This window comes from Artibeus jamaicensis, unplaced genomic scaffold (genome assembly GCF_021234435.1).
Source record: "Artibeus jamaicensis isolate MK-2021 breed Jamaican fruit bat unplaced genomic scaffold, CSHL_Jam_final contig_490, whole genome shotgun sequence".
Lineage (NCBI taxonomy): Eukaryota > Metazoa > Chordata > Mammalia > Chiroptera > Phyllostomidae > Artibeus > Artibeus jamaicensis.
In genome coordinates this window covers 18,480,795-18,507,340 of record NW_026521861.1, presented here as the reverse complement: position 1 = coordinate 18,507,340, position 26,546 = coordinate 18,480,795, and the positions used below count along the sequence as shown (strand labels likewise).

Genomic DNA, 26,546 nt, shown 5'->3' with positions numbered 1-26,546 from the left:
GATGGCACAGGACAGCAGTGACTGGAACTAACAGTTACCAAGTGCCTACTGCGTTTGGTGATGAGAGGGTTCATCTGCTGAGACATTCTTTTTGCCAGTACAAAACAAAAATTAAAAATTCAGGTTTCTTAGAATCTCCTCTCAGGACTTGCAGATCCACAGAGCTATGTCTTCCACATTCTTGGGGCTATATTCAGGGGGATAAACAAAAGAAATACCAGGAAAAATACATATATAGCTAAGCCACAGTTCCACATATGTACCTTTAGTAGTCACTCAACATTTCCTTTACAAGTCTAAATGTCAAAGTAAGCACTCCATCCAAAAAATACGAAATCACCAAATTCAAACAGCTAACCTACTCAAAGAAAGAAAACATGGGAGAGTCCAACAATGCTTTTGGGAATTAGACTGTAAATAACTCACTCACAATACGTCTGTCCTTGAACAGCTAGGAGCCAGTAACTGGGACCAGCATGGAGAACCTCCTTAGAAAAGCAGTGTAGTCACAAGCACTTCTGAAATCAGGCTGCCTTGTGAAGTCAGTTTCATAAAGTCAGCATCGTCTACTACATGCCATTCATGCTATATTAACAGCAGTGTTTTCAAGGTTGGTATTATGTCTGTCGGACTCCCTGGGGTCACACATTTTTGTGGTATTTTTAACATCTGACTAAAGCTTCTATCGTCACAAGATGCTCACGCTGTTTACAAACACTGAAGCAGCAGCTGGTGTTCCTGGTCACATCTTGTTACAGTAAACAGAGTAGCAGTTTTAAACTCCAGGTATGTATTTTACTACTGATGTGTAAAAAACTTTGCTTTAACTTAAAAGTATCTCTCCCTACTGATGGAGAGACACATACACAATGAAACAGAAGCAATTCAGAACAAGGCTATCAAGATCACGAATACAGCACACTAACTTGGTAAATGAACTAAATGCTAAACAAGACTGACCCTGCATGTTTTCAAGTCATTTCAGTATCTTTCCCAGTCAACAAAATGCAGAAACTTACCCACACAAGCATTGAGGAAGAGCCAATCGGTCTTTTTCATCCTGTTTTTAATTTGCTTTAGTTTTTTAAAGTCCACTTCAAGTTCCTCCTTGCTGCCAACAGCACCAGCCAATTCGATCCTCTGAAAATCCATTTTCATTTCAGAGTCTCGTTTCGTAGTAGGAGGCGATCTTCTTTGGCTATTACCGCTGCTGCAGCTTCCCCTCCACCGAGCTCTGTCTTGCTCATTTATGATCGAAGAAGCCTCTTCAGTCTCTGCCAATTCTATTGCTTCAATGTTATTAGGTCTGGGATGATCACAAACGACACATTTTTTAGCCTTGGCCCAGTTTTCATATGTGCAAATAGAACAAGTCCAATGCTGGGTCCTTGTGTTCGGTTTATTTCTGTCATTGTATTCCTCGCAAGGATCAACAGAAAAAGCAACTGGTCTTGAACCAGACCCTGAGGATTGAGGAGACTCTGTGGGACTCCTGGTCCTGCGCTGGGATAAGCACTGGGTACATCTGATTGCTCTTGGCCAGTTCAAATACGTGCACATGTGGCACGACCATTTGTTTGCATTTTCCATGCTGTACGAAGACTTGACCCTGGGTCTTGCACTAGAGTCTGGGCATATCAAAGGACTACTTCCTCCTTCGGTGCTAGAAGGGTCCCAGTCTCGACCAACGTCACTTGAACCACTTTTAAATGGGTCTTCTGTGATGATAGTTCCACTCGGTCTCTGGGCACGACACATGGTACACTTGATTGCGGAAGGCCAGTTTTCATACGTGCAGTATTCACAAGCCCACTTAATTCCACGTTCTGACATTGTGCACTTCTTGAAGTGAGTTATGTCAAGCAGGAAGCTATAAATAATTAGGACATGGTTATTAATACAAAAATTACATAATTCCACCTCTGAAAATATGACCCCAAAATAAAAGTGCACTTCCACTTAAAAATTTTTCAAAAGATGCATGTAAAGATTTCACACTGAACTCTACTTTCCTTTTTGATTTTCGTAGACATAGGAGGTAAATCTATAAAGAAAAACCTTAGCGCTCTCAGGATTTGATAGAATTGTATTTCGGAATGCAAGAGACAGGAGGAAGATAAAGAGGTTTACTTTAAGAGGGAAGGAGGTTAAAATAGGGAAGCTGCTAATAGAAATGTTTCATTTCGGCCAGTCATCACCATCAATTTAGAAAAGGAGCCAACAGTTCAAAGACTCAGGGAAAGAACACAAACCACGTATCTTCAACACATAACCATTCTCACACTATGAACAATACAGATGGTGTGCTATCTGGGTCCAGCATCATAAGATCGAAGTCAATTCTATCATTTTTGCTAAGGAAGAAAAGCAATTTAATAGTGCTAATTATCCACTGTTCTTAATAAGCACAGGTGAAAAGAGAAAGATGTTGAGGAGTAATCCTTACAATTAACAAAGTAACACTAAAACAGGTAATATTGCATGATAGCCTATACTTATCTCCTCAAAATCTAGTTCTCTTTGAAACACATAAAATAAAAAGAGTAAATCATCTATACTTAGGACGATGAAATCAACAAAATTTCACTTAGCTACTAGCATATCGCTCCAATATAATTTTGATATTTACTCAGAAATATTCAGTATTTAAAATATACTCAAAATTCAGTTCATATTAAAAATATATTCACCATTTTAAAGTTTCCTAGGATTCTACACTGGGCTCACTAACACTACACTATAATGAAGACTTCACTGTTTAATGACAACCATTTATAAAATGAAGAAGCTCACATGTAAATTTAATAATAACTCTTTTATCAAACCACCTGAATTTAGGCAATGACCACTGATGCCCGCCTCTCTGTTTTTTTAAATCCCTTCTCAACTAAGTTAATGTCATCTCCACCGATTTTTAGCCAGAGAGGTAAAAGAAATCCTAGACAGAGTAAAGAAACTCTTCCTTCTCTTTCTTGGGGATTTTTTCCCAAACCTGAGAGCTCAATCCTTCACTTCATAAGTGTATGATGTCCCCGCTTGCCAAGTCCTCACTCCCTTTTTCAGCGTAAACTCTGTTAAAGGACAAATTCACTGTCAGGAAGGCTACTATTTAATAGCTAAAATAAAAGTCACTTACTAAGATTTCGGTCCCCGTGCTATGACCTCCACCTTGCACATGATTAGGATAAAAGCATGCTTTATGAACCAGACCGAAGACAAGACTCAGTCTTCATGCTGGCTCAGACTCTGACTTCCTCAGGAGATCCTGCAAAACGGGACAAGTGGTTCTGTCTGACTGTGAATAGCTCTTTTCCTGTAAAGGAGACCAAAACTGAATTTCACTTGAAGCCTGCTACTTCATCCAAAAGCATTTTTAAAGATTTATTTTAACTAATTCCCTATTTTAATCCTCTCTCATTTCTTTTAATAATGAACTACTATGTTTAGAATTTTAATTTAACATAGCAATAAAATTAGCCAATTGGGCAGATCAAATTAAACGATGGAAAGACATTTTTCTGTGGAACCTTAACCAGAAGGCACCAATAGGCACAGTAACACCAACTCAGCAGCGCTAAGCCTAGTGCTCTCTGCACTGCTTGTTACTATCGAAGGGGGAAGGTGGCGTGCGTGTGCGCGCACACACACACCCCAGGTCTGCCAGAAGGCAGGCTTGCTTAAGGGTGGTTGACAGGGTAAGTGAATGTCCCGCTCTGAGACAGACAGCAAATTCAACATTACACCTGAAATGCCATATAATGTGCTTGAGTGTGATATTGTTATGTTACAGAATTACACACTTACGATTTTGTAATAGAAGATTTTGCAATAAAAAAAGGTGTTATTTGTGCCAGACCCTGTATATATTACTTATAGCTAGCTTTGAAGTCTTCTTCTACTTCAGTAACTATATTTTACTGAAATGGACAACTGGGACTTAACGGCAGTTTTCATATTCATTAAGCAGTGTCTTCCTTTAGTTTCTCAGGAATAAAATTAATTACTTATTCGCACTATTGGAAATTAAAATGAGCAAGTAGAAACTTATCATTACAAGAACAAATGACATAATAAACACATCCAAGGCTACTATAATTAATTTCAATATTGAATTTCTAATATTCACATTCAAAATCTCATGCATCCTTTGATTACCTGTTACTTTGATGTTTATAAACTCAACTAAACAGCTCTCCTTACATTATTACATTATCTTAACTAATCTTCATGGAACTAATGTCTGGCATAGAAAATGAAGAATCATTGTCATAATGTCTGGTAAATAGCCTGCCCTTTCTGAAAATCCAAGTATCTACACAACACCAAAACCAAGGTCAAGGTTTTAAGATAAAATCATTGTATTAGAAAACGATGTCACTGAATTAGATACAGTATCCACTCAGTGGGGAATTGAGACTGTAGGAATATTGCTTTTTGGTAATTGAAGCTAAAATTCACTGGAGAGGATTATTTGAGAGCCCTTTATACTGGTGGTAATCAGTAAATGGAATGTAAGCGTAAAGATAACAACAGCTCAATTAGGTGACTTTGCATTACTGAGATGAAAATAAGAACTAAGAACACCTTTTCTTCCAGATGTCAAACATCCCTAATAGGACATAAAATCATTTTAATAGCACCAGTTCTGCTGGTATTGCACACTGAAAAAAAATTACTTAATCTTTTAAGATATATTCATATGTCCAAGTACAATAAATTTAATTTACAAGTCTAATTTTGCATAAACACAGATCTCCAATTCTATCCAATGAATCATACTTCAACCGGTATAATAAAGCAACAATAAAATCTGCATGATCGGTACCTTATTTAAGGGGAACAAGACACAGCTGCTACTCTTAAATACACCTCTCTCAGAAGAACACCGCCGGGTTCGAGGACAGTGCCAGTAGCTCCCGGTGCTGTGAACCACAGCCCACGGAGCAGCAGGAACATCAGGCCCTCCCTGCAGACAGACCGAGCAGCGTCTCCACGGGTAACAGCCGTTCTTCAGTCTAAGACTCTTCACTGCTCTTGATTATGTATTTTCCAGTTCAAATAATGATAAAAGCACAAGTATTACGGGCACATGGACTAATGGCTGGGGGACACTCGTGAAGGCACACCTGAGACACCCAAGCACAACAGATGCGCACTTCTGGTGAGTCCTGCCCATCCTGTAGGGCTCAGTTCAAAGTCTCATCTCTCTCATCGCGTTTCTTTGAACCACGTTAAGTCCTGGCAACTACATTTCTCCTGGTATCGGCACTCACTGGACCTCCTCCCAGAGCTCAGTTCTGAACCCTGTGTGTTTTCCCTATGTCAGTCCCTGCCCTCCGTTTTCAATCAGGTAGTTGAACTTTCAAAAACCTTGCCTTGGAGATTCTCCTGGCATGGAGACATTCTAGAGGCTGGGCTCCACTCCTACATAAGACCTCGGTGGGAAGCGTCTGCCACAGACCGCCAGAGGCCCCGCCACAGACACGCACGATATGGCTAGCTGTGCAAATCCTGTAAAGGGTACGAGCACAAAAACTTTTACAGTACCCTCTGAAAATACTAAATCTATGTGCCACTGTGTACAGAGAATCAAGAATAAGCAAACCTCGAAAATGAGCTAACCATCCTCCTCCACAGTGGTCACCACCATGTGCCATCTGAACTAAACATACCTGCTAAGGGCTCTTTCCCAGGAATCTGTGGACAAGTTGGACAAAGTAAATTTAGTTGTAACAAAGGCCAAGGTCATCTGCCTTGGGGACCTTGAAGTAAAAATAGAAAAAACATAAAAGTGTACATGGTAATATGTTAACATTGTGTTTTTAAGAAACTGTCTTTTAAAGGCTATTTTTAGAGAAGGTGGCAGGAAGAGAGAGGGGGAGAGAAACACTAATGGGTGGGTTGCCTCTCGCACACCCCTAAGACCTAGCCCACAATCCAGGCATGTGCCCTGACTGGGAATCAAACCAGTGACCTTTCAGTTTGCAGCACCACACTTGGTCCACTGAGCCACACCAGCCAGGGCTAAAAAACTGTCTTAAACCACTAAAGAATTAGTGATCCGTTCACTAAAAGACCAACAGACACAAAATTAATATACGGCCTGCCAGAGAAGAACAGCCAAGATGGAGGTATAGGTGGATGTGCCGTGCCTTCTCACGCAACCAAGTTAAGGGACAACTAAATATTAGCAACACAAAACACAGCCAGAACACGGAAAATTGAACTTTTCGGAAGTCCGTTAACAACAAATTCTGCAGCCTGACCGGTAAGGGGCGAAACCAGTGGCTGGTGGAGCGGGATTGCACAGGAGGTCTCGGTCAGACGGGCTCAGGCGCGGAATCCAGACGCGGAATCCAGGCGCAGGGTTGGACCTAGTGAGCGACCGAGCGAGCTACCAGGCGAGCGACCGCGGAGGAGACATCGGGGAAGCATTGCTGCGTGTTGACTGGGGTCGCCTATTTGTGCGAGAGCAGACAGGCGAGGGAGTGGGCGGTTGGACCGGGACCCAGCGTCCCCGCGGCAAGCGGCAGTAGAGGGCGGCAAGCGGCAGTAGAGGGCGCCATTTCCCCGCTCTGACCACGCCCCCACATACAGCGTCACAACCCAGCGACCTGGGAGTCCAAGGCTCCGCTCCTCACACTTAAAGGGCCAGAACAGACCAAAAATGTCGCAAATTCTCAAAATCCCTGAGCCCATACACCTAAGCGATGAAGAAATAGCAAAACTCTCAGACACACAGTTTAAAAAACACTGGTCATCAGGATCCTCACAGAACTGGTTGATTATAGCCACAAATTAGAGAAACATATGAAGGCGAAACTAATTGAAATGAATGGAATTGCACAGGAAACCAATAGCGATGAAAAGGAAACTGGGACTCAAATCAATGGGGTGGACCAGAAGAAAGCAAATAATGGCCAAACAGAAAAGAGTCAAGAAGCAAGAATTCAAAGAAATGAGGAGAGTCTTAGGAACCTCCAGGACATCTTTAAACGCTCCAATATCCGAATTATAGGGGTACCAGAAAGGGGAAAGGCACAGCCACCAGTGGAAAACTTATTCGCACAAATAATAAAGGAAAATTTCCCCAATTTGGCAAAGGAAATAGACTTCCAGAAAATCCAGGAAGCTCAGAGAGTCCCAAAGAAGTTGGACCCAAAAAGGAACACACCAAGGCACATCATCATTACATTAGCCAAAATTAAAATGAAGGAGAGAATCCTAGAAGCAGCAAGAGCTAAGGGGACAGTCACCTACAAAGGAGTCCCCATCAGACTGTCAGCAGATTTCTCAAAAGAGACCTTACAGGCAAGAAGGGGCTGGAAAGAGGTATTCCAAGTCATGAAATCCAAAGACCTACAACCAAGATTGCTCTATCCAGCAAAACTTTCATTTAGAATGGAAGGACAGATAAGGTGCTTCTCAGATAAGATCAAATTCAAGGAGTTCATCATCACCAAGCCCTTATTATATGAAATGTTAAAGGGACTTATCTAAGAAAAAGAAGTTAAAGAAACATGAACAGTGAAAGGACAACAAACTCACAGTTATTAACAACCACACCTAAAACAAAAGCAAACTAAAAGGACAGCTAGATCAGGAGTGGAGACATAGAAAGGAAGATCTCAAGGAGGGTTATCAACAGGGGAGTGGGAGGAGGAGATGGGGGGAGAAGGTACAGAAAATAAGTAGCATAGACAGTAGAAAGAAAATAGATGGGGGGCAAGAATAGCATGGGAAATATAGAATCTAAAAGACTGGAGACACATGGTCATAAACTAAAGGGGGGTAATGGTGGGGATGGGGGGGGTAAGGGTGGAGGGGAATGAAGGGGGGAATAGAACAACTGTAACAGCATAATCAATTAAAAAAATAAAAATTAAAAAAAAATATATACGGCCTGCCAAATCTCACAGAAAACAATCTAGTCATTTCAAGAGGAATCCAGTACCTTTACACATACTAGAACTTTATGTGTTATTCTGCCAAATGCCTCTACTTCAACACTCTCCACTTCTTCGGTTCCTAGGCAGTAACAACAAAGGAAGAAGGATGTGGGTGTGTGCGCGCGCATGTGTGTTATGGTCTGTCCAGAAAGTATTAGGCCATGTAATACAAAAAAGACATTTATTGAGTAAGATACAAGGTACAAGAAACACTACACAGGACAATGACGCCTCAGCCCCCTCCAAAGTAGACGCCTTGGGACCTCGCCCAGTTCTCCCAGTCTCCAGCAGCTGCCTTGTCGTGTTTCCCTGAATCTCATGGGCAGTCTGAAATCTCTTCCCTCCCTTTCAAAGGTGATTTGAGTTTCAGGAAAAGCCAGAAGTCATGGGGCACCAAATCTGGGCTATAGGGGGCTGAGTCGCCTGGGTGATTTGATGTTTCACCAAAACACTCTGCATAAAACATGAAGCAGAGCAGGCACACTGCTGTGATGAAGTTGCCAACCACCAGTTGCCCATGGCTGCAGCCTTTTGAACCATGCAGATAGTTTCTGTGGAGGAATGTTCAAGCTTAATGCAAAATTGGATACAAATGAGTTGTTCCACTCTCTCAGACATTCTGAATGCAATGGCCGCACAGTGCACATGCTCACTCAACGGCACCTACCCCCCCCACTAGTACAGTGAAGGCGTCATTGTTCACACATGTGCATTCCAGTCCACTCTCCTTGGCTGCCAGGTTACATCGATGTCATGCAAACTGTTCTCATTGCATTAACAATGGCTGGAGTTTTTCCAGACAGGCCTCATACATACACACACACTTGAAATTTTTCATAATGAAAACTTTAAAAAATCTATCAGGAAGGTGACAACTGCTATTCTAGACTGAAATTAAGGCTTAAATTGCTAAGGCTAGAAAAGGAGCAAGAAGCAGTATATTGTACAGTATTGTGTTAATACTGTTATTCATAATGATGAATCTCATCATAAAACAAGGGGCTTGTGTTTGAGAAGCAATTTTAAAACATTTGGAAAACTTAAGATCATAGCTTCCTTCTACAAATCACAGGTACAGTTCACAAAAGAGGAGGAAATGTGTCAAAAGGTCTCCTGAAAGAACTTTCAATGTCTCCCATGAGCACAGAGGCAAAAATCCTCAACATGTACTAGCAACACTAACCCAATGATGTATAAAAAGAACTGCACATAACACAACCAAGTGGAATCTATCCCAGATAATGGAAGGCTCATTCCATGTTCAATAATCAATTAATTGTGCCCGGGCTGGTGTGGCTCAGTGGGCTGAGTGCGGGCCTATGAACCAAACAAACATAGTTCGATTCCCAGTCAGGGCACATGCCTGGGTTGCAGGCCAGTTCCCAGCAGGGGACGCACAAGAGGCAACCATACATTGATGTTTCTCTCCCTCTCTCCTTCCCTTCCCCTCTAAAGATAAGTAAATAAAATCTTTTAAAAAATCAATTAATTGTAATCCATCCTATCAGCAGGCTCCAAAAACATATAAAAACTACCACACATGGCACCATGAACACATGCAGAAAAGGCACTCAACAAAATTCAACACTCAGTCATGATTTTCAAAGAAGCTCTCATCAAACTAGGAATACAGGGGAACTTCCTGAACTTGATGAAGACTACATGCAAAAAATAAAACCAAACCCTACACCTAACATGATACTCAATGCTGAAAAACGAGAAACTCTCCATGTAAGACAAGGACACCCCTCTCACTACTCCACTACTCCAACATTAAACTGGAAATTCTAGCTAATGCTGTAAGACAAGAAAAGGAAATAAACACAAAACAATTTTTAGAACAGATGATTACAGGATACAAAATACACAAAAGTTAATTACCTTCCAATGAAATCTGAAATTAAAAACATATTACCATTTACATTAGCACCCCCAGAATTGAAATACTTAGGACTAACCCTAACAAAATATGTACAAGATATAGTTGAGGGAAACTACAGAATTCTGATGAAAGAAATCAAAGAACTAAATAAAGAGATATTCCATGTTCATGGACAGGAAGACAATATTGTCAAAAATCTCAGTTCTTCCCAACTTAATCAAGAGAGTCAATGCAATCCCATTCAAAATCCCAACAAGTTATTTTGCAAGTATCAACAAATTGATTCTTAGGTGTATATGGAGAAGCATGAGAATCAATAACCAACACAACACTAGAGAAAAAAAAGAGAAAACTAGCTACCCTAATATCAAGACATACAATAAAAACACAGTAAATAGGAAAATGGAATAGAACAAGGAGCCTGGAAACAGACCCACATATACAGCATCAACTGATCTTTGAGGGCAGTAAAGGCAACACAATGGGGAAAAACAGTCTTTTAAAAAAATGGTGCTCAACTGGACATACCCGTGCAAAAAAAAAAAAAAAACCCCTCTAAAACACAGACCTCATACCCTTCACAAAAATTAACTGAAAACCAATCACAGGCCTAATGTAAAATGCAGAACTATAAAATTCCTACAAAATAAAGAGGAAATCTAGATGACTATGGCTAGGGCTATGTCTTCTTAAATAAACACCAAAGGAACAATCCATGGAACAAATCATTGATAAAGTGGACTGGTTAAAATTAAAAACTGCTCTGCTAAAGACACTGTCTACCCTCCCCGGGGGCCACCTGTGACCTTCCTGCCTGCGGAGCAATGCTGCCGGCAGCAGCCCTCACCCTGGGGCCCTGTCTCAGGCTTCCGGGAGACGTGCTCCGTTTCTCCAAAGGGAACGTTTCTCCGACGAGCCACGCGTCTGCACCTTGCGCAGCAGCCCCGGAAGTAGAAAAATACATCCCCAAACAGAAAGAACAGACACATTTCATCTTCCGCCTGACAGAGGCGAGGGACGGGGACAAAGTGAAGCTGATCGGGGAAATGAAGTGCAACATCCCGGGCAGAAACCTCGTGCAGGCAAAGAAGCTGGTGGAGTCACTGCCCCAGGGAATCAAAGCCATCGTCGCCAAGGCTGAGGCGTGGCCAAGGCTGAGGCGGGGAAGATCAAGGCAACCCCGGAGGCATGGGCGGCACAGTGGTCCTGGAGGCCAGCGCTGAGGACTTGTGGAGGCGGGTACCTGGGACCCGGACAAGTCCCTTCTTGCTCCACCAAGCACCCAGGCTCACCTGACAGGCACCTTGGAGCAGAACTCCACACTGTCACCTTGGGGCAGCCCAGTTCTAGGATAGGCATGGACTTACTAAGACGGGAAGGCGCAGCTGCTCCCTGTGAGCACCAGGAGTGGACTCCGGAATGTGCCCCGAGTTCCTGTGCGTCCCCGGTGGCTGCTGAGAAAATACATAGTTCAGGCCATGAGGTTGGAGGGGGCACTGTCCAAAGACTGTCAATGTAAGCCAGAAAACAGTAGAAAATATATGCAAAAGATTTATCTGATAAAGGACCATTGTCCAAAATACTGGGCTGGCCCCAAAGTTCTTATGCTTTTTTTCCGTAAAAGACACATTTTTCATTTTCACCAATAACTTTACTGATTTGAATATTCTGAGTTCTGAGTACATCAGCTATTTCCCCCAAGAAATAACACTGACTGTTCTCAATTAATGTCTAGATTGGATCACTGTCAACTTCCACTGGTCCACCCAACCATGGAGCATCGTCCAGTGAGGAATCTCCAGCACAAACTTCACAAACCACTTCTGACACATTCGATCTGTCACAGCACCTTCTCCACACACTGCACAATCTTTTTCGCATTACAGTTGCATTTCAACCTGTCTTGAAACAATAAAGCATCATATGCCAAAGATGTTGCATATTTTCTTCCATTTTCAATATTATAATGGCTACATAAAAATTCACTGCTTTTGATAAGTTTTTTTTTTAAAATGAACACTGGTATGACAGCTGTCACAATACAATCTAGCAAAACTGTTTTTGAATGAAGTTAAAGACAACTACGTGCTACTACAGCCACCTCACAGAAAAAAACAAATGGACTTTTTGGCCAACCCAATATACAAAAAACTCCTGAAACTCAACAGTAAGAAAACAAACACTCGCTGGCTTCTGTGGCTCAGTGGACAGCCTACCAACCAAAAGGTTACTGGTTTGATTCTGAGTCAGGCCCCCCCACTTGAGGGTGTGCAAAAGGCAACCGATCCACGTTTCTCTGCGTTTTTCCCTCCCTCCCCTCTCTCTAAAAAGTAAATAAATTAAGATCTTTTAAAAAAAACAAAAAAACCACAACCCAATTAAAACATGGGCAAAAGACCTGAACAGACAACTCACCAATGAAGATAGACCGATGGCAAACAAGCCATAAAAAAGCTATCAATATCCTATGTCGGTAGGAATTGCAAACTCAAACATCAGTAAGACATCATCATACACCTACTAAAATCACCAAAACCCAGAATACTGACAATGCCAAATGCTGATAAGCATGCTGCTGGCAGGAATGCAAAATGATACAGCTACTTGGGAAGAGAGTTTGGCAGTTTCTTACAAAACTAAACATGTTCTTACCATAAGACCCAGCAACTGTGCACACTGGTATTTACCCAAAGGAGCTGAAAAATTATGTACACACAGAAGCCTACACGTGAGTTTTTACAGCAGCTTTAACCATAATTGCCAATACTTGCAAGCAACCAACCAAGATGTCCTTCAGTGGGTGAATGGACAAATAAATTGTAGTACGTTCAGACAATTAAGTATTATTCAGTACTAAGAGGAAATGAGCTGTCAAGCCATAAAAAGACATAGAGGAATCTTAAATGCACATTACTAAGCAAAAGAAGCCAATCTGAAATGATTATATACTGTATGATTCCAAAATGTCACATACTATATGACATTCTAAAAAAGGCAAAACTATGGAAACAATAAAAAGATCAGCTGATACTAGGGCTGAAGGGAGGAAAGGATGACCTGGCAGAGCACAGAGGATTTTTAAGGCAGTGGAGCTGTTCCATAAGGCGCTGTGGTGCGGGTTACCTGTCATTACACAGTCATGGAAGCCTACACAATGCACAGCGCCATGACGGAACCTTAATGCAAACGAGACCGTGGCCGACCAAGGGCACAGTGCAGTGGACTCACCCACTGTAACAAAGGCACCCCTCCTCTTTCAGGATGTTGCTGGGAAGAGGTTATGCCTATGTGGGGGATATTAAAAGCTATGTTCTCCTCAATTTTGCTGTGAACCTAAAATCTACAAAATAAAGTCTATTTTTTTTAAATCTGCCTCACAACAAAGTTTTTAAATCACTAATATACACAAAACATTTTCTTTACCACTCGACTTCCGCCAAGATGGAGGCATAGGTGGAGACGCCATGCTTCCTCACACAACCAAGTTTAGAGACAACTCAATAATAGCAACAGAAAACACAGCCACAACACAGAAAATTGAACTTTTCGGAAGTCCGGTAACAACAAATTCTTCAGCCTGACCAGTCAGAGGGGCGAAACCAGCAGCTGGCAGAGCAGGGTAGCACAGGAAAACTCGGTCAGATGGACTCAGGTGCGCGGAATCTAGGCGCAGGGTTGGACCTGGTGGGCAACTCAGCAAGCGACCTCGGGGAAACAGCGAGGGAGCAGGGCTGCGGGTTGACTGTGGTCGCGCATTCGTGTGTGGACAGACAAGCGAGGGAGTGGGCCACTGGACGAGAGCCAGCAGTCCAGCAGCAAGCCGCGGTGGAGGGCACCGCCATTTCCCCGCTCTAACCCCACCTCCACATACAGCGTCATAATCCAGCGACCTAAGTGGCCCTGCCCCAGTGAACAACCTAAGGCTCCGCTCTTCACCCAGCTGCGAGAAACAGCAGAGGGGGCCGCCATTTCCCTGCTCTGACCACGCCCCCACATACAGCATCACAACCCAGCAACCTGGGAGTCCAAGGCTCCGCTCCTCATACTTAACTGGCGCAAACGGACCAAAAATGGCTCAAGAAGATCTCAAAGTCCCAGAGCCTATAAATCTAAGCGATGAAGAAATAGCAAAACTCTCAGACGCACAGTTTAAAACACTGGTGATCAGGATCCTCACAGAACTGGTTGATTATAGCCACAAATTAGAGAAACATATGAAGGCGAAACTAATTGAAATGAATGGAATTGCACAGGAAACCAATAGCGATGAAAAGGAAACTGGGACTCAAATCAATGGAGTGGACCAGAAGAAAGCAAATAATGGCCAAACAGAAAAGAGTCAAGAAGCAAGAATTCAAAGAAATGAGGAGAGTCTTAGGAACCTCCAGGACATCTTTAAACGCTCCAACATCCGAATTATAGGGGTACCAGAAGGGGGAAAGGCACAGCCACCAGTGGAAAACTTATTTGAACAAATAATAAAGGAGAATTTCCCCGTTCTGGCAAAGGAAATAGACTTCCAGGAAATCCAGGAAGCTCAGAGAGTCCCAAAGAAGTTGGACCCAAGAAGGAACACACCAAGGCACATCATCATTACATTAGCCAAGATTAAATGAAGGAGATAATCCTAGAAGCAGCAAGAGATAAGAGGACAGTCACCTACAAAGGAGTCCCCATCAGACTGTCAGCAGATTTCTCAAAAGAGACCTTACAGGCAAGAAGGGGCTGGAAAGAGGTATTCCAAGTCATGAAATCCAAAGACCTACAACCAAGATTGCTCTATCCAGCAAAACTTTCATTTAGAATGGAAGGACAGATAAGGTGCTTCTCAGATAAGATCAAATTCAAGGACCATCACCAAGCCCTTATTATATGAAATGTTAAAGGGACTTATCTAAGAAAAAGAAGTTTAAAAAAACATGAACAGTGAAAGGACAACAAACTCACAGTTATTAACAACCACACCTAAAACGAAAGCAAACTAAAAGGACAGCTAGATCAGGAGTGGAAACACAGAAATGAAGATCTCAAGGAGGGTTAGCAACAGGGGAGTGGGAAGAGGAGAAGGGGGGGAGAAGGTACAGAAAATAAGTAGCACAGACAGTAGATAGAAAATAGATGGGGGGCAAGAATAGTATGGGAAATATAGAATCTAAAGAACTTGAGACACATGGTCATAAACTAAAGGGGGGTAATGGTGGGGACAGGGGGGTAGGGTGGAGGGGAATGAAGGGGGGAATAGAACAACTGTAACAGCATAATCAATTAAAAAATTAATTAAAAAAAAACATTTTCTTTAAAAAAAAAATCTGTTCTCAAAGAATGATGGGGAGTTTTAAAAAGGTCCAGGACACTTTTAATGTGAACCTAAATCACTCTAAAAAATACCCAATTTGCTCTAACCAGTGTGGCTCAGTTGGTGGGTGTTCATTGCCCCACAAAACAAAGGGCCACCCGTTCGATTCCCAGTCAGGGCACAACTGGGATGAGGGCTCCAGCCCCCGTTGGGGTGTGTAAGAGAAGCAGCTGATCAAGGTTTCTCTCTTGTATTGAGATTTCTCTCCCTTTTTCTCCCTCCCCCCCTCTAAAAATAAATAAATTCTTTTAACAGATATCCAGTTCACAATATGTTCACCTAAAAACTTTAGATTAAAAAGAAAAAAGATATAGAAATTAGCATGACATGTTCCCAACTGGCCAAATCTGAATTAACTTGAGCATAAAAAATAACAGTATAAAAACCCATGTCTACACAAGTATACATAAGTACACAAATAAATAAGAAGAGAAACCTATTCCTTACAGTGGAAATCCAACTAATAAATAAATGGGGAAAAAAAAAAGCATAAGTGGGTTAGAAAAATCACCACCAGAAATCTTCACAACAGATTCAGGAAATAATCATCGATGAATGTTAAAACAAATGGGCAAAAGTTTGAGCATTAACGGGGTATTTCAGCGGTCTCCAAGTACCCCTCCCCCACACTAACTGGTAATGTTAAAGCCCAGCAGACAACTCTGACAGGTTACCCACGCCAGCAACCAATCACACCGTCTGCCTCTTGATGCACTAAGAACATGGCACCAGTTCTGTGGTGTTCGTGCCAAAAAAGTGCATGTTCTAACTTGAATCATGAGAAGACATCAGACATACTGTATCAAGAGACTTTCTACAAAATAACTAGTCCTACATTCTTCAAAAAATCAGTATCATGAAAAACAAAGAAATTCTTTACTGTTCCAATTAAAGAAGATTATTAAAAACATGGTAACTTACTGCAACACATGATGAGACTTTATTTTGTCTTCATAAAAAACATTAATGGGCCCTGGCTGGTGTGCCTCAGTGGATCAAGTACCAGCCTACAAACCGAAAGGTCACAGGTTCAATTCCAGTCAGGGCACATGCCTGGGTTGTGGGCCAGGTCCCCAGTAGGGGGTGTGTGAGATGCAACCAATTAGTGTATCTCTCACACATAATTGCTTCTCTCCCTCTCTTTCTCTCACTTTCCCCTCTCTAAAATAAATAAATAAAAGTCTTTTAAAAATAATTAACAGGACAACTGACAAAATTTGAGTAAGATTTGTAGAATAACGCCCTGGCTGGTGTGGCCTAGTAGACTGAGTGACAACCTGTAAACCAAAGGGTCACCAGTTCGATTCCCAGTCAGCATACATGCCTGGGTTGTGAGCCAAGTTCCCAGTGGGGGCCATGTGAGAGGCAACCACACATTGATGCTTCTCACTCTCTCTTCCACTCTTAAAACCTTAAAAAAAACACAAAGATTTGTAAAAATACACTAAGAATTACATAATCGTGTTAGACAATGGTTATTTCCTGATTTTGATCGGTATACTGTGGTTATGTAAAAGAAAGCCCTTGTTCTTTGTGAACTACACACTGAAGTATTTAGGAATAAAGGGGTGTCAAGCCCGCAAACAACTTTCGAACAGTTCTGGGGAAAATCCACGCACATCACACCACGACCCCGACAACGGCAAACCCTCCCACCGCCAGCGCAGGAGCGCGGTGAGTGCTCAGAAGTGCAAAGCAGGCCCCACACAAGGACCTGAAGTCCTCTGACGGCTTCCCAATCCACTCAGAATAAAATTAAAATTCCCCAGTCTTTCTGGCAAATTTTTACATAACAGTGGGTTTTGGACCTGGCTGGTGTAGCTCAGTGGACAGAGCACGGGCCAGTGAACCAAAGGGTCGCCAGTTCGATTCCCAGTCAGGGCGCATGCCGGGCCAGGTCCCCAGTAGAGGGCATGAACCACACATTGATGTTTCTCTTCCTCACTTTCTCCCCCCCTTTCTTCCTTCCTTCCCATCTATAAAAATAAATAAAAATCTGTTTAAAAAGTGGGTTTTGTTCTGTTCCTTATACAGCAGGCTCATTCTCACCTTAAGTGTTCTGTCTGCTCCGCCTAGAATGCTCTTCCCACAGACGCTGACATGGCCGGCTACTGCCACAGACCTAGGTTTAAACAGCACCCCGAGATTTTTCCTGACCAGTCAAGTCACCCCCACTACGTGTCACCCTGCACAGCGGACTCAGCGTGACCCGGCTTTCTTTCTCTTGCTTGCTCTTAACTGTCCCTACACACTAGAACGTAAATACGAGTAACAGACCTTGTCTTGTTCACGGGGTTATCTCAACATCTAGTAGTTACTTTCTCAAATGCCAAACACTGAACAGGTCATTACTAAATGTTTTAACTTCAGTAGTTTTTAAAAAGATTTTATTTATTTATTTTTAGAGAGACGGGGAAGGGAGGGAGAAGACAGGGAGAGAAACACTGATGTGCAAGAGATTCGGTTGCCTCTTTCACACCTCCTACTAATGAACCAGCCTGCAACCCAGGTACATGCCCTGACTGGGAATCGAACCAGCAATCTTTCAGTTTGCAGGCCGGCACTCAATCCACTGAGCCACACCAGCCAGGGCATAATTTCGATAGCTTTTGTGACAGTGTTTTTCATCATTTACTTTGTGAAAATCCTAAACAATGTCAGATCATACAGGAGGTACCAAATAATTTGCTGAATGAACTTCTATGAAAACAATGACCTCAGACTTCAATGCAATACAAAAATACATCCCCCAAACATACCCCACCCCCCACACACACACACGGTAGGGGCACTGTTTCCTCTTCCTGTCTGTAAAGACGGTCCACACCGAAGAGGATCACTCCTTCTCGTTTCCAGTCCCTTGACAAGACCAGCTGTGGGAGAAATGAGGGTCGTGCCCTGAAAAAGGCACTCACAGCCAGGGACTAGGAATGCCTCTCCAACCTCAACCACATACGTTAGCCACACTAGACCGTCCACTCATCCTTAAACACGGAGACTTTCATGTCTTCACTCGTATAGTTGCTTCTGCGCAGAATGTTCTCCCACTCTTTTCCTTAGCATACGCTTGCCTGAATTTCAATTGATCTTTTTACGTCTTTATTCTGCTTCTGTTAGGTTTTTAAGACCTCTGAGAAGTGGGTATGAACTCTAAACCCTGTATCTATAGAGATATACCATATATCATTTATTTAGAATGAATATATATGTATTCCTAGTTTGACAAAGTAGTTTTGGTTATAGAGGTATTCTAGGATCTACAGTTTCTGGGATTTTGATGATTAATGAGACAAAATATCTGAAATTATGGCTGTCTCTAAAAAAATGTTTGGGTCTGCACTTTTACACCTCACACTGTATACAAACAACTCAGAACCATCCTAAACCTGACTACGAGAACTAAAATTCTTTGAAGGAAACGCAGAGATGCATCTTCCTGTCCATGGACTAGACAATGATTTCCTAAGGATGGCACCCAAAGCATCGGTGACAAAAGAAAACATGGATAAGCTGGACTATGTCAACATTAAAACCTTTTGTGCTTCAAAGGCCACCTCAAGAACCTAAAAAGACAACTCACAAAATAGGAGAATATCTGCAAATCATTTACCTGACCTGTATCCAGAATATATAAAGAACTCGCACAACTCAACAACAAATAGACAAAAAGTCTACGGCCACACCACCCTGAACATGCCCTATCTCATCCGATCTCAGAAGACAAATAACCCCACTGAAAAGTGGGCAAAGGGTTAGAATAGACATTTCTCTGATGAAGATATACAAATACCCCCCCCAAAAAAAAGATACTTAGCACCATGAAGAAAATGCAAGTAAAAACTAGGAGATGCCACCTCACTAGCGCGGCTATAATAACAAAGACTGACAGCAACAAGTGTCGATTAGAGGGTGCAGGGAAATGGAACCCTCCTTCGTTGCTGGTAAAAATGTAAATTGGAGCAACCACTTTGGAAAATGGTCTGGCAGTTCCAAAGGTCAACCACAGCGTAACCATCACATGACCCAGCCATTCCACTCCTAGGTGTGCACCCAAGAGAAGTGAAAACATGTATCCACACAAAAACGTGTACACAGATTTCACGAGAGACAGAAAATGGAAACCACCTGGATACCCCCCAATCAGTAAACAAACAATGTATATCAATCTGCAGAAGTAGATCTGTGGTTGCCAGGGGCTCAGGGGAAGGGAGAAAGGACTGATCATGGGCACGGGTCTCTTTTTAGACGATGAGAATGTTCAAGAGAGTGGTGCTAGTCACGCAAGTGCATACTTCAAAAGATGAATTTCATGGTATATGAAATAAACCTCAATGAAGCTGTTATTTTAAAAACCAATAAAAAAAGGAAAGGTACTGTGGGGGTCCAGAACGAGCCACTGCAAGATGTGCCTCAGTGGCACGCAGACCACCGTGCGCTGAAGGCAATTTGGTTTCAGGAGCAGCCTCTGTCCCTGCCCTTATGTACCGAGAAAGTTCTGAATGAGAGGCCTTGTCCATAAAGAATTACCAGCGCTAACTACTTCTGATCTATCCCCAGGGAAGGCACACTTCCACCTACCAAAGGTCTGCTCTTCTTCTCATTCTGCAATGACCTTTTGAACCACCCCCAGGGACCTGAACTCAAAATGTCCTATGCTGTATCTCACCCCCCTTTCTGTCTCTAAACCCCTCGTGCACATGGGGTTTCTGACTCTCTCATGTACATGGGGTTCCTGTGTGTACAAAATTCAATTTTATTTTCTCTTGTCAGTCTACCTCCTACTGATTTTTCAGCCAGTCAAAATAAACAGAGGAGGGGAAGATGAATTCTTCCCTTCCCCACAATACACAAATGACTTCCAATAATGCCTCACCTATCCAAATACTTTTATTTATGTTACTTCAATCCACATAAAAATTTGATTTATCAAAGGGTGGGAAAAAATTGTGTTGTGCTGGTAGAGAGGGTGGGACAGTTTGTCCTCAATAACACAAAGTATAAAAAATATAGAAAATTAGGTTTTTTATTACTAAAAAGTTCAGTTTCACTAGGCAACTGAAAAATTATCAACTTTCTATTCAATTTACCAGACCAACCTCCACTTTAAAATTCAAACTGATGGTTCTTGTCAAAAATTTCATCTTAACCAAAATTCCACCCTCCCAAAAAAGCAAAGAATGCTAACCGATCCAAATTTCTCAAGTGGTGAAATTACTGGTCTGATTCCATGAAAGTACATTTTACAAATGCAAGTAGACTATATAAAAATGTCTAGCATTTCTGGAAAGTTTATTAGCTGACTAATTTTAGCTTAAAATTATGCTAAAAAGGTTTCTGAAGTTTAAATAAAGTTACATAAACTACTTCCTAAAAATCAGTCAATTTCAAGGGAAAGATATTTTGGTGAACTGGAGAAAGAAGACAAGTTTCCACACAGATGCAACCAAGACAGTCTTCTACTGCGAAAAGACTATGCGTCCATGCAATGCCAGGCCTTTTACTCACACACAATACAACAGAAACATACACACCTATTTCCCAACTGCATCAGCACCCACCCTGTGGACTCTGTAATTACATGCAGTATCCGCGGTGTACAAAATACTGTGGGCCAGCTGCTTTGTGTCTTCTCCAGACAGTGTGGACAGGTAGTAGTGAATCACACATTCTCCCGAGTCTCATCTGCCTTGTGATCAATGACACAAGCTGCCAACATCTGAGGTTGAGGATGTAAACTGAGACTGCAGATTTTTTCCTCCTTCCCATGATGCTAAACATTACGGACACACTACAAACACGCGTGGCCATCCTGAGTGCCACCGGTGCCAAACCCAGAAGGAAAAACTTGCCCCACACTCAAATCTGAACTGTGGAAGTGCAGTACTTGTTTTTATTTGAATAATAAGACATGATCAGCTCTGGCTGGTGTAGCTCAGTGGATTGAGCGTGGGCCTGCGAACCACACGATCTCGGTTCGATTCCCAACCAGGACACATGCCTAGGTTGCAGGCCGGTTCCCTGCAGGCCAGTTCCCAGCAGGGGACGCACAAAAGGCAACCATACATTGATGTTTCTCTCCCTCTCTCCTTCCCTTACCCTCTAAAGATAAATAAATAATAATAATAAATCTTAAAAAAAAAAGACATGATCATTATCAAAATGTTTAACATCCCATACAGAAAGAAAGTGTGCTAACAATAGATATAAACACATTGACCCACAAAAAGGTATTTTTACACTAAGCTATAATTTCAAATATTTTGTCTCATAAATCATCAAAGCCCCAGAAACTCCAATATTTAGGAGAGGACAAACTGCATACATATCCTAGAACCTCTATAACCAAAACTACTTTGTCAAAGTAGAATGCATATATTCATTCTGAATAAATGATATGCGGTCTCTACAGATATCTGGTTCAGGGTTCACACTCATTTCTCAGAGGTCTTAAAAATCTAATAAGGAAGTAGAATAAAGACATAGAAAGATCAATTGAAATCCAAACTGGCATATGGTAGGAAAAATAAAAAGGATGACAGAGACCTACACAAGACAGGAGTGAACGGACCGGACCCCTTAGGGTGAAGTCACCAAATCGGTTTCTCAGAAGACAGGAATCAACTAGGCCCAAAGTAAAGCATATCCATGAATACAAACAGAAGCAAGTTTAAGCAGAAAGAGGCTCTTCACAAGAACAAATAAATTCATTTGGCTGGAACTAAGGATTCACAAAGGTCAGAGTGAGGGTCAAGTCTGCAGAGTGGATCAGGGCCCGATTACAGAGAAACCTGACCTCTACACCAAGGAGCTTAAACTTTCCTCTGCATGTAATAAGTGTTCTGGAAGTTTTTATCTTGTGATACGAGTAAATGAGAATGTTAAGATGCACAAGATCTTATTTATCTAAAGCATAAGCGGAACATAAATACTGCAAATGAAACAACTCATCCCTGGGGAAAACATGCTTGAAACTCAGGTACAAGAGAATATTATCTTGGGGTGGGCAAGACACCTCAAAAAGCAACAGTGGGTCGAGTTAAATAATGTGGTCTACTTTTGCAACTCCCACTAATTTAAAGTTTCCATTTATTATAAAAGCAGGGTGTGTGTAAAGCGTAACAAACAGCTCCCACTGTATCAATTACACGAGGTGGTTTACCTCAAACATGTGAATGCATCCTCACACTTCGCATGTGATACACCATAACCCTGATCAGCATGCAGAGCTCAATCAAGACCATAAGCTTAAAATCTACTATCCTGAATGAATTCATCATATTAATCCAAACACTTTTCAAGAGTAAATAAATGGGTGTCTCGGTGCTCTGAAGCACTAACAAAGTGTTGAAGCCATCAACAGAAACATAAAACCCTCACAACAAATGGTATCCTCCCCAAAAGATTATGTCACTACCGTCTTCTCAGCCCCCAATACCCAACTAAAAACAATGTCACAAAATTTTAGTATAAAGAGATTTTCAATTTTAGTATAAAATTGAAAAACCAAAAAGGAACAAGGTTCTATATTTCTTTACAAGTACCTCATTTAATTAACAGTAATAACGAGGAGGAGAGATCCGGCTTTATTTTTCAAACGTAATTTAGGTGGCTTTCCCAAGACCCATGGCAGAAGTCAAGATCAAAATTCCTTACAGTTTCCCCTGGCTTATGGCTGGTACAGTCGCCCCTGTACAGAAGCACCCCTGAGGTCACCCAAGTCATAGAGAAACAACTTAAAAGGGAAGAACCACTCATTATACAACGTATCCAAGAGCTCCAGATCTCTCTTCGACTGTAATCCTAAAACGACAGTTCTGTACATTAAACCTACTGACACCATCGTAAATCATACAAACCAAAACACTGGGTAGAGGGGACAGCGTTTACCCTGAGAGTCTGCAAGGTTACAGAAAAGGGAATTCAGATGACTGAAATCAAAATTCTCTGCAAGAAAGTTTCAAAACACCCGTGCATCTCAAAGATAATGGGCCAGTTCAAACTTTCAAGCTGAACCTAAACTGCCTGTCCCTTGCACTTAATTCAAGTGTTTATTACAGCCCTTTTGTCTGCGATGTGTCCACACCACAGGCGGAGAAAATAACAGATCCCAGCAAGAACAATCGTTATTGGGAGCAAGAAAGGTAGACAATCCTTCCAATGGTGGTAGGTCCTCCGCCCCGCCCCCGTCGCCCCCGACCTTTATCTTAAACCAGAAATGGCAGCCGCCGAGGCTACCGAAGAAGCGGAGAGGAAAAGGCCAAGAGACAGAAACACAAGTTCGGAGATCAGCACCAACTTGTGACGACGGACCAAGTATTTTAGGGCCTACCGCAGAGTGGGAGCGAAATCCACTCACATACCCCCACCCTCGGGAGGTGGCAGGAAGAGGAGCTGGGGGGAAGGGGAGAATCTGGCGGAAGAGAGGTGGCAGGGCGGGCGGCGCGTCCAGCCGCGGCTGATCGACAGTCGGTAAACAAGCCGGGCGGACCCACCTCCCACGGGCCAGGCCTGTCCCGCACTGAGGAAGCCCAAAATGGAAGCGCGACAGCGGCAGGCCGGGCCCGGTTCCCGCGCCTCCCCGCGCCCGCCGTACCGGAGAAGACTCGGCGGTGTGGGGTCCAGGCCGAGGAGGCCGCGGCGGGGTTGCGGGGGGCCCGCGGCGGGGCGCCCTCCCGGGGCCCGCTTACCTGGCGGCGGCGGCTCCTCCTCCAGCTCCTGCTTCTCCTCCCCGTCCGGACCTCGGCGCCCGGCGGCGGCGGCGGCGGCGACTCCCGAGCAGCCAGCGGCTACGAGCCGAGCCCGGCCCCTCTCCGCCTCCCCCCGCGCCGCCTCCGCCCTCTCCTCTCAGTCAGGACATGGTCTCCGTGGGCCCGCGCGCGGCTCCCGGCTGCCGGGGGTGGGGGCAGAGGGGCGGGGACCGGGCGCGGAGGCGAGGGGGATGTCTGGGGGTCGGGGGAGAAAAGAGGGAGGACGACCTAGGGCGCTGCGGGATCGCAATGGCGGCGGTAAGCAGCCCCCGAGCCAAATCAGCCCCAAGGCGAGCAAGGCGACGTCAAGGCGGGACCCAGTCGCTCGCCGCACTATCATTGGCCCCGAGGCCGTGGCTGTACAGCCAATGGGAGGCCGCTTCTTTCGGGGCGCAGGAGGCGGGCCGCGGAACGGTGACGTCAAGCCGGCGCCCGGCCCTGATTGTGAGGCGGCCTGCGCGCGGGGGCTACGGACCCCGGCGGCTTGCGGGGGATCCCCGGAGGGCGCGGGCCGGGGGGCACGCCGGCGGCGCGGCCCGGTCCCAGGGGGACGGGAGGAGGGGCGCCTTCTCGCGCGAGGAGCGACTCCCTTTTCCCCCTGTCTTTAGCAGATTCCGGGGTGAGAAGTCAGCCTCCGAGTCTCACGTCTCCTTGGTGACTACTTGCAGAGCCGGCTTCATGTTTCTCAATTTCACACACCAGGAAGATCCATGTTTATGATGTTGTTTGTGATAGTCTAATTCTTATATATTTTTACAATGTCTTGTTTTGGTTTTTTTTTTTTACCTTTGAGGCGTTGTGTGTATACTTCTAACCTGTATTACGTGTGTATATATATGATGAAAAGCCGTAGAGTTATATGCCAATTGTATCTCAATAAAATAAAGGCTTTTTAAAATAAAAGCTCTTTTCCATTTCTGATTTAGAGATGGTTACCTTTCTGTAAATTGTAAGTTTAAGGCAAAGAATAAATTACAGCCGTGGAAAAAATACTGCCAGATGAATTCCCAGAACCCAAGTTCCAAAGAAAATGTTTTCTGGGGATGCGTTTTGTATATTTGACTTTTGTGAATATGACCAAAGAGCCGGTCATTTGGCCGTTTGCTAAAACCCCATAAGGACTGTCAAATTTGTCCAGCTGGAGAACTTGGTTTTTCCCAGTGGGACATTGCCTTGCATTTTTCATACTTCAAATTTCATTTCAAGAATTTGAAAGATCGTAAAAGACAGCAACTTTTTAAAGTGGTAAAGCTTTTTAAAAAGCATCTGTTGGAGGACCATAGCACTGTCAAGGGGCATTCAGTAGTTGTATTGGACACCTCAACTTCCACAGGATGACTGTGTTGCTCAATTTAATTCGATTTTTAAAACTTGCATGGAGACTTCATTTAGGAAAGCTATTGGTAGCATCATTCCTACTCTCCGTGTAACCGTGGCACAGGTGTGTATACGGCTTCCCCGTGGGCACTGAAGAATAGTGCCTTATCCAGCTTCCCCTCGCCAACCACCTCTTTCATAGCCACCAGGGTGGATGGTATCCTCACAGCCATTCCTGTGACAGAAATTCAATAATCCCTGGCTTCCCAGGGCAGCATTATTGGCTCAAGGACTCCCCCAAAAATCGAGTTTAAATGGCAACAGTCATTTGCCTTTAAAATGTACCACATGTTCTCAAACACATGAGTGACACCATTGCAGATGAAACACCACGTGATTATGTAAGAACAGTGGTTCGGTCAACAAGTCACTGTGAAAACATTTTGAAAGCTGCTGACCACCTCAGCTTCCCTTTCCTGAACCTCAGCCGTGAAGCATGTCACCTACAACTGAGCAAGAACCACAGAGTTCAGTGTTTTCATTTGGTGTGAGTCACAGTCACACCAAATGTAGGGAAGGGAAGAGGATCTTGTCTGGGTAAGGCTTCCTACCTCTTCACTCACTTTAACAACCCTAATGTCAGAATCATGTGCTGAAGAGCAAGAAGTGTACAAAGATGAGTAAAGCTTTGTGTTTGAGGAACCTGCAGCGTAGCATGGATGGCAAGACTACAGTAGCCATCATTATAATCTGAGCTGGAAGGTGCTTACCGTACATTCAAATGAAAATTATCTTGTGATTGGGAGAAACAGCAAACCCAAAAATGACTTCATTAAAGCTGAGAAGACATTTGATGTTGGTCCAGGGGTCCTCAGCCCTGGCTGCACCTTAGAATTATCTGAAGAGCTTTTAATATATATATATATATATATCTGGACCCCACCCCAGACCTACCAGCACACTCCCGGGAGGAGAGCCTGGGTCTGGCGCTGTTCACACGCACTGCCCAGGTGACCGTCCTGCAGCCACCTACTGGCAGGGTCCTGCCCCACCCCTGGTGTGCAGATGTGGGAGCGGATGCCTAGAGACTTTAAGTGGCTTACCAAAAGCCGGGCCATCTAGGTCTGGAATTAGAAAATAAAGCTCTTGATTTCCTCATCCAACCCTCCTTCCGTTCCACCACGCTGGAGAAAAACATGCGTCCACAAAGGCAGCAGATAGCGGTGTCGCATTTAAAAGCAGATTCATGCTCTTTGGCACAGAGAGTAAATCAGCCTCCTTAAGTTTCTGTCTGA

The 26,546-nt window shown here is 43.4% G+C and overlaps 2 protein-coding genes across 3 annotated transcripts in view; one reads left to right on the top strand and one right to left on the bottom strand.

Annotated features, from left to right (window-relative positions):
* Positions 1 to 23,964, bottom strand: part of ZRANB1 (zinc finger RANBP2-type containing 1) — a 52,246-nt gene extending 28,282 nt beyond the window's left edge. The window contains exons 1-4 of one of the 2 annotated variants that reach the window (XM_037159137.2): positions 23,875 to 23,964; positions 11,199 to 11,285; positions 3,137 to 3,313; positions 1,020 to 1,870 (exon numbers count right to left, since the gene is read on the bottom strand). In XM_037159137.2, coding sequence (XP_037015032.2) covers positions 1,020 to 1,870; positions 3,137 to 3,177 — 892 coding nt within the window. In that variant the 5' untranslated portion in view covers positions 3,178 to 3,313; positions 11,199 to 11,285; positions 23,875 to 23,964. The remainder of the gene's footprint in view (positions 1 to 1,019; positions 1,871 to 3,136; positions 3,314 to 11,198; positions 11,286 to 23,874) is intronic. The other variant, XM_037159138.2, reaches the window with a different exon arrangement.
* On the top strand, positions 1,793 to 24,855 carry LOC128627943 (translation initiation factor IF-2-like). Its single transcript, XM_053668546.1, has 2 exons — positions 1,793 to 1,870; positions 23,875 to 24,855. Exons 1-2 carry the CDS (start codon positions 1,856 to 1,858, stop codon positions 24,652 to 24,654), a joined length of 795 nt encoding a protein of 264 aa, XP_053524521.1. The 5' UTR covers positions 1,793 to 1,855; the 3' UTR covers positions 24,655 to 24,855.
* The last annotated feature ends 1,691 nt before the right edge of the window (positions 24,856 to 26,546 follow it).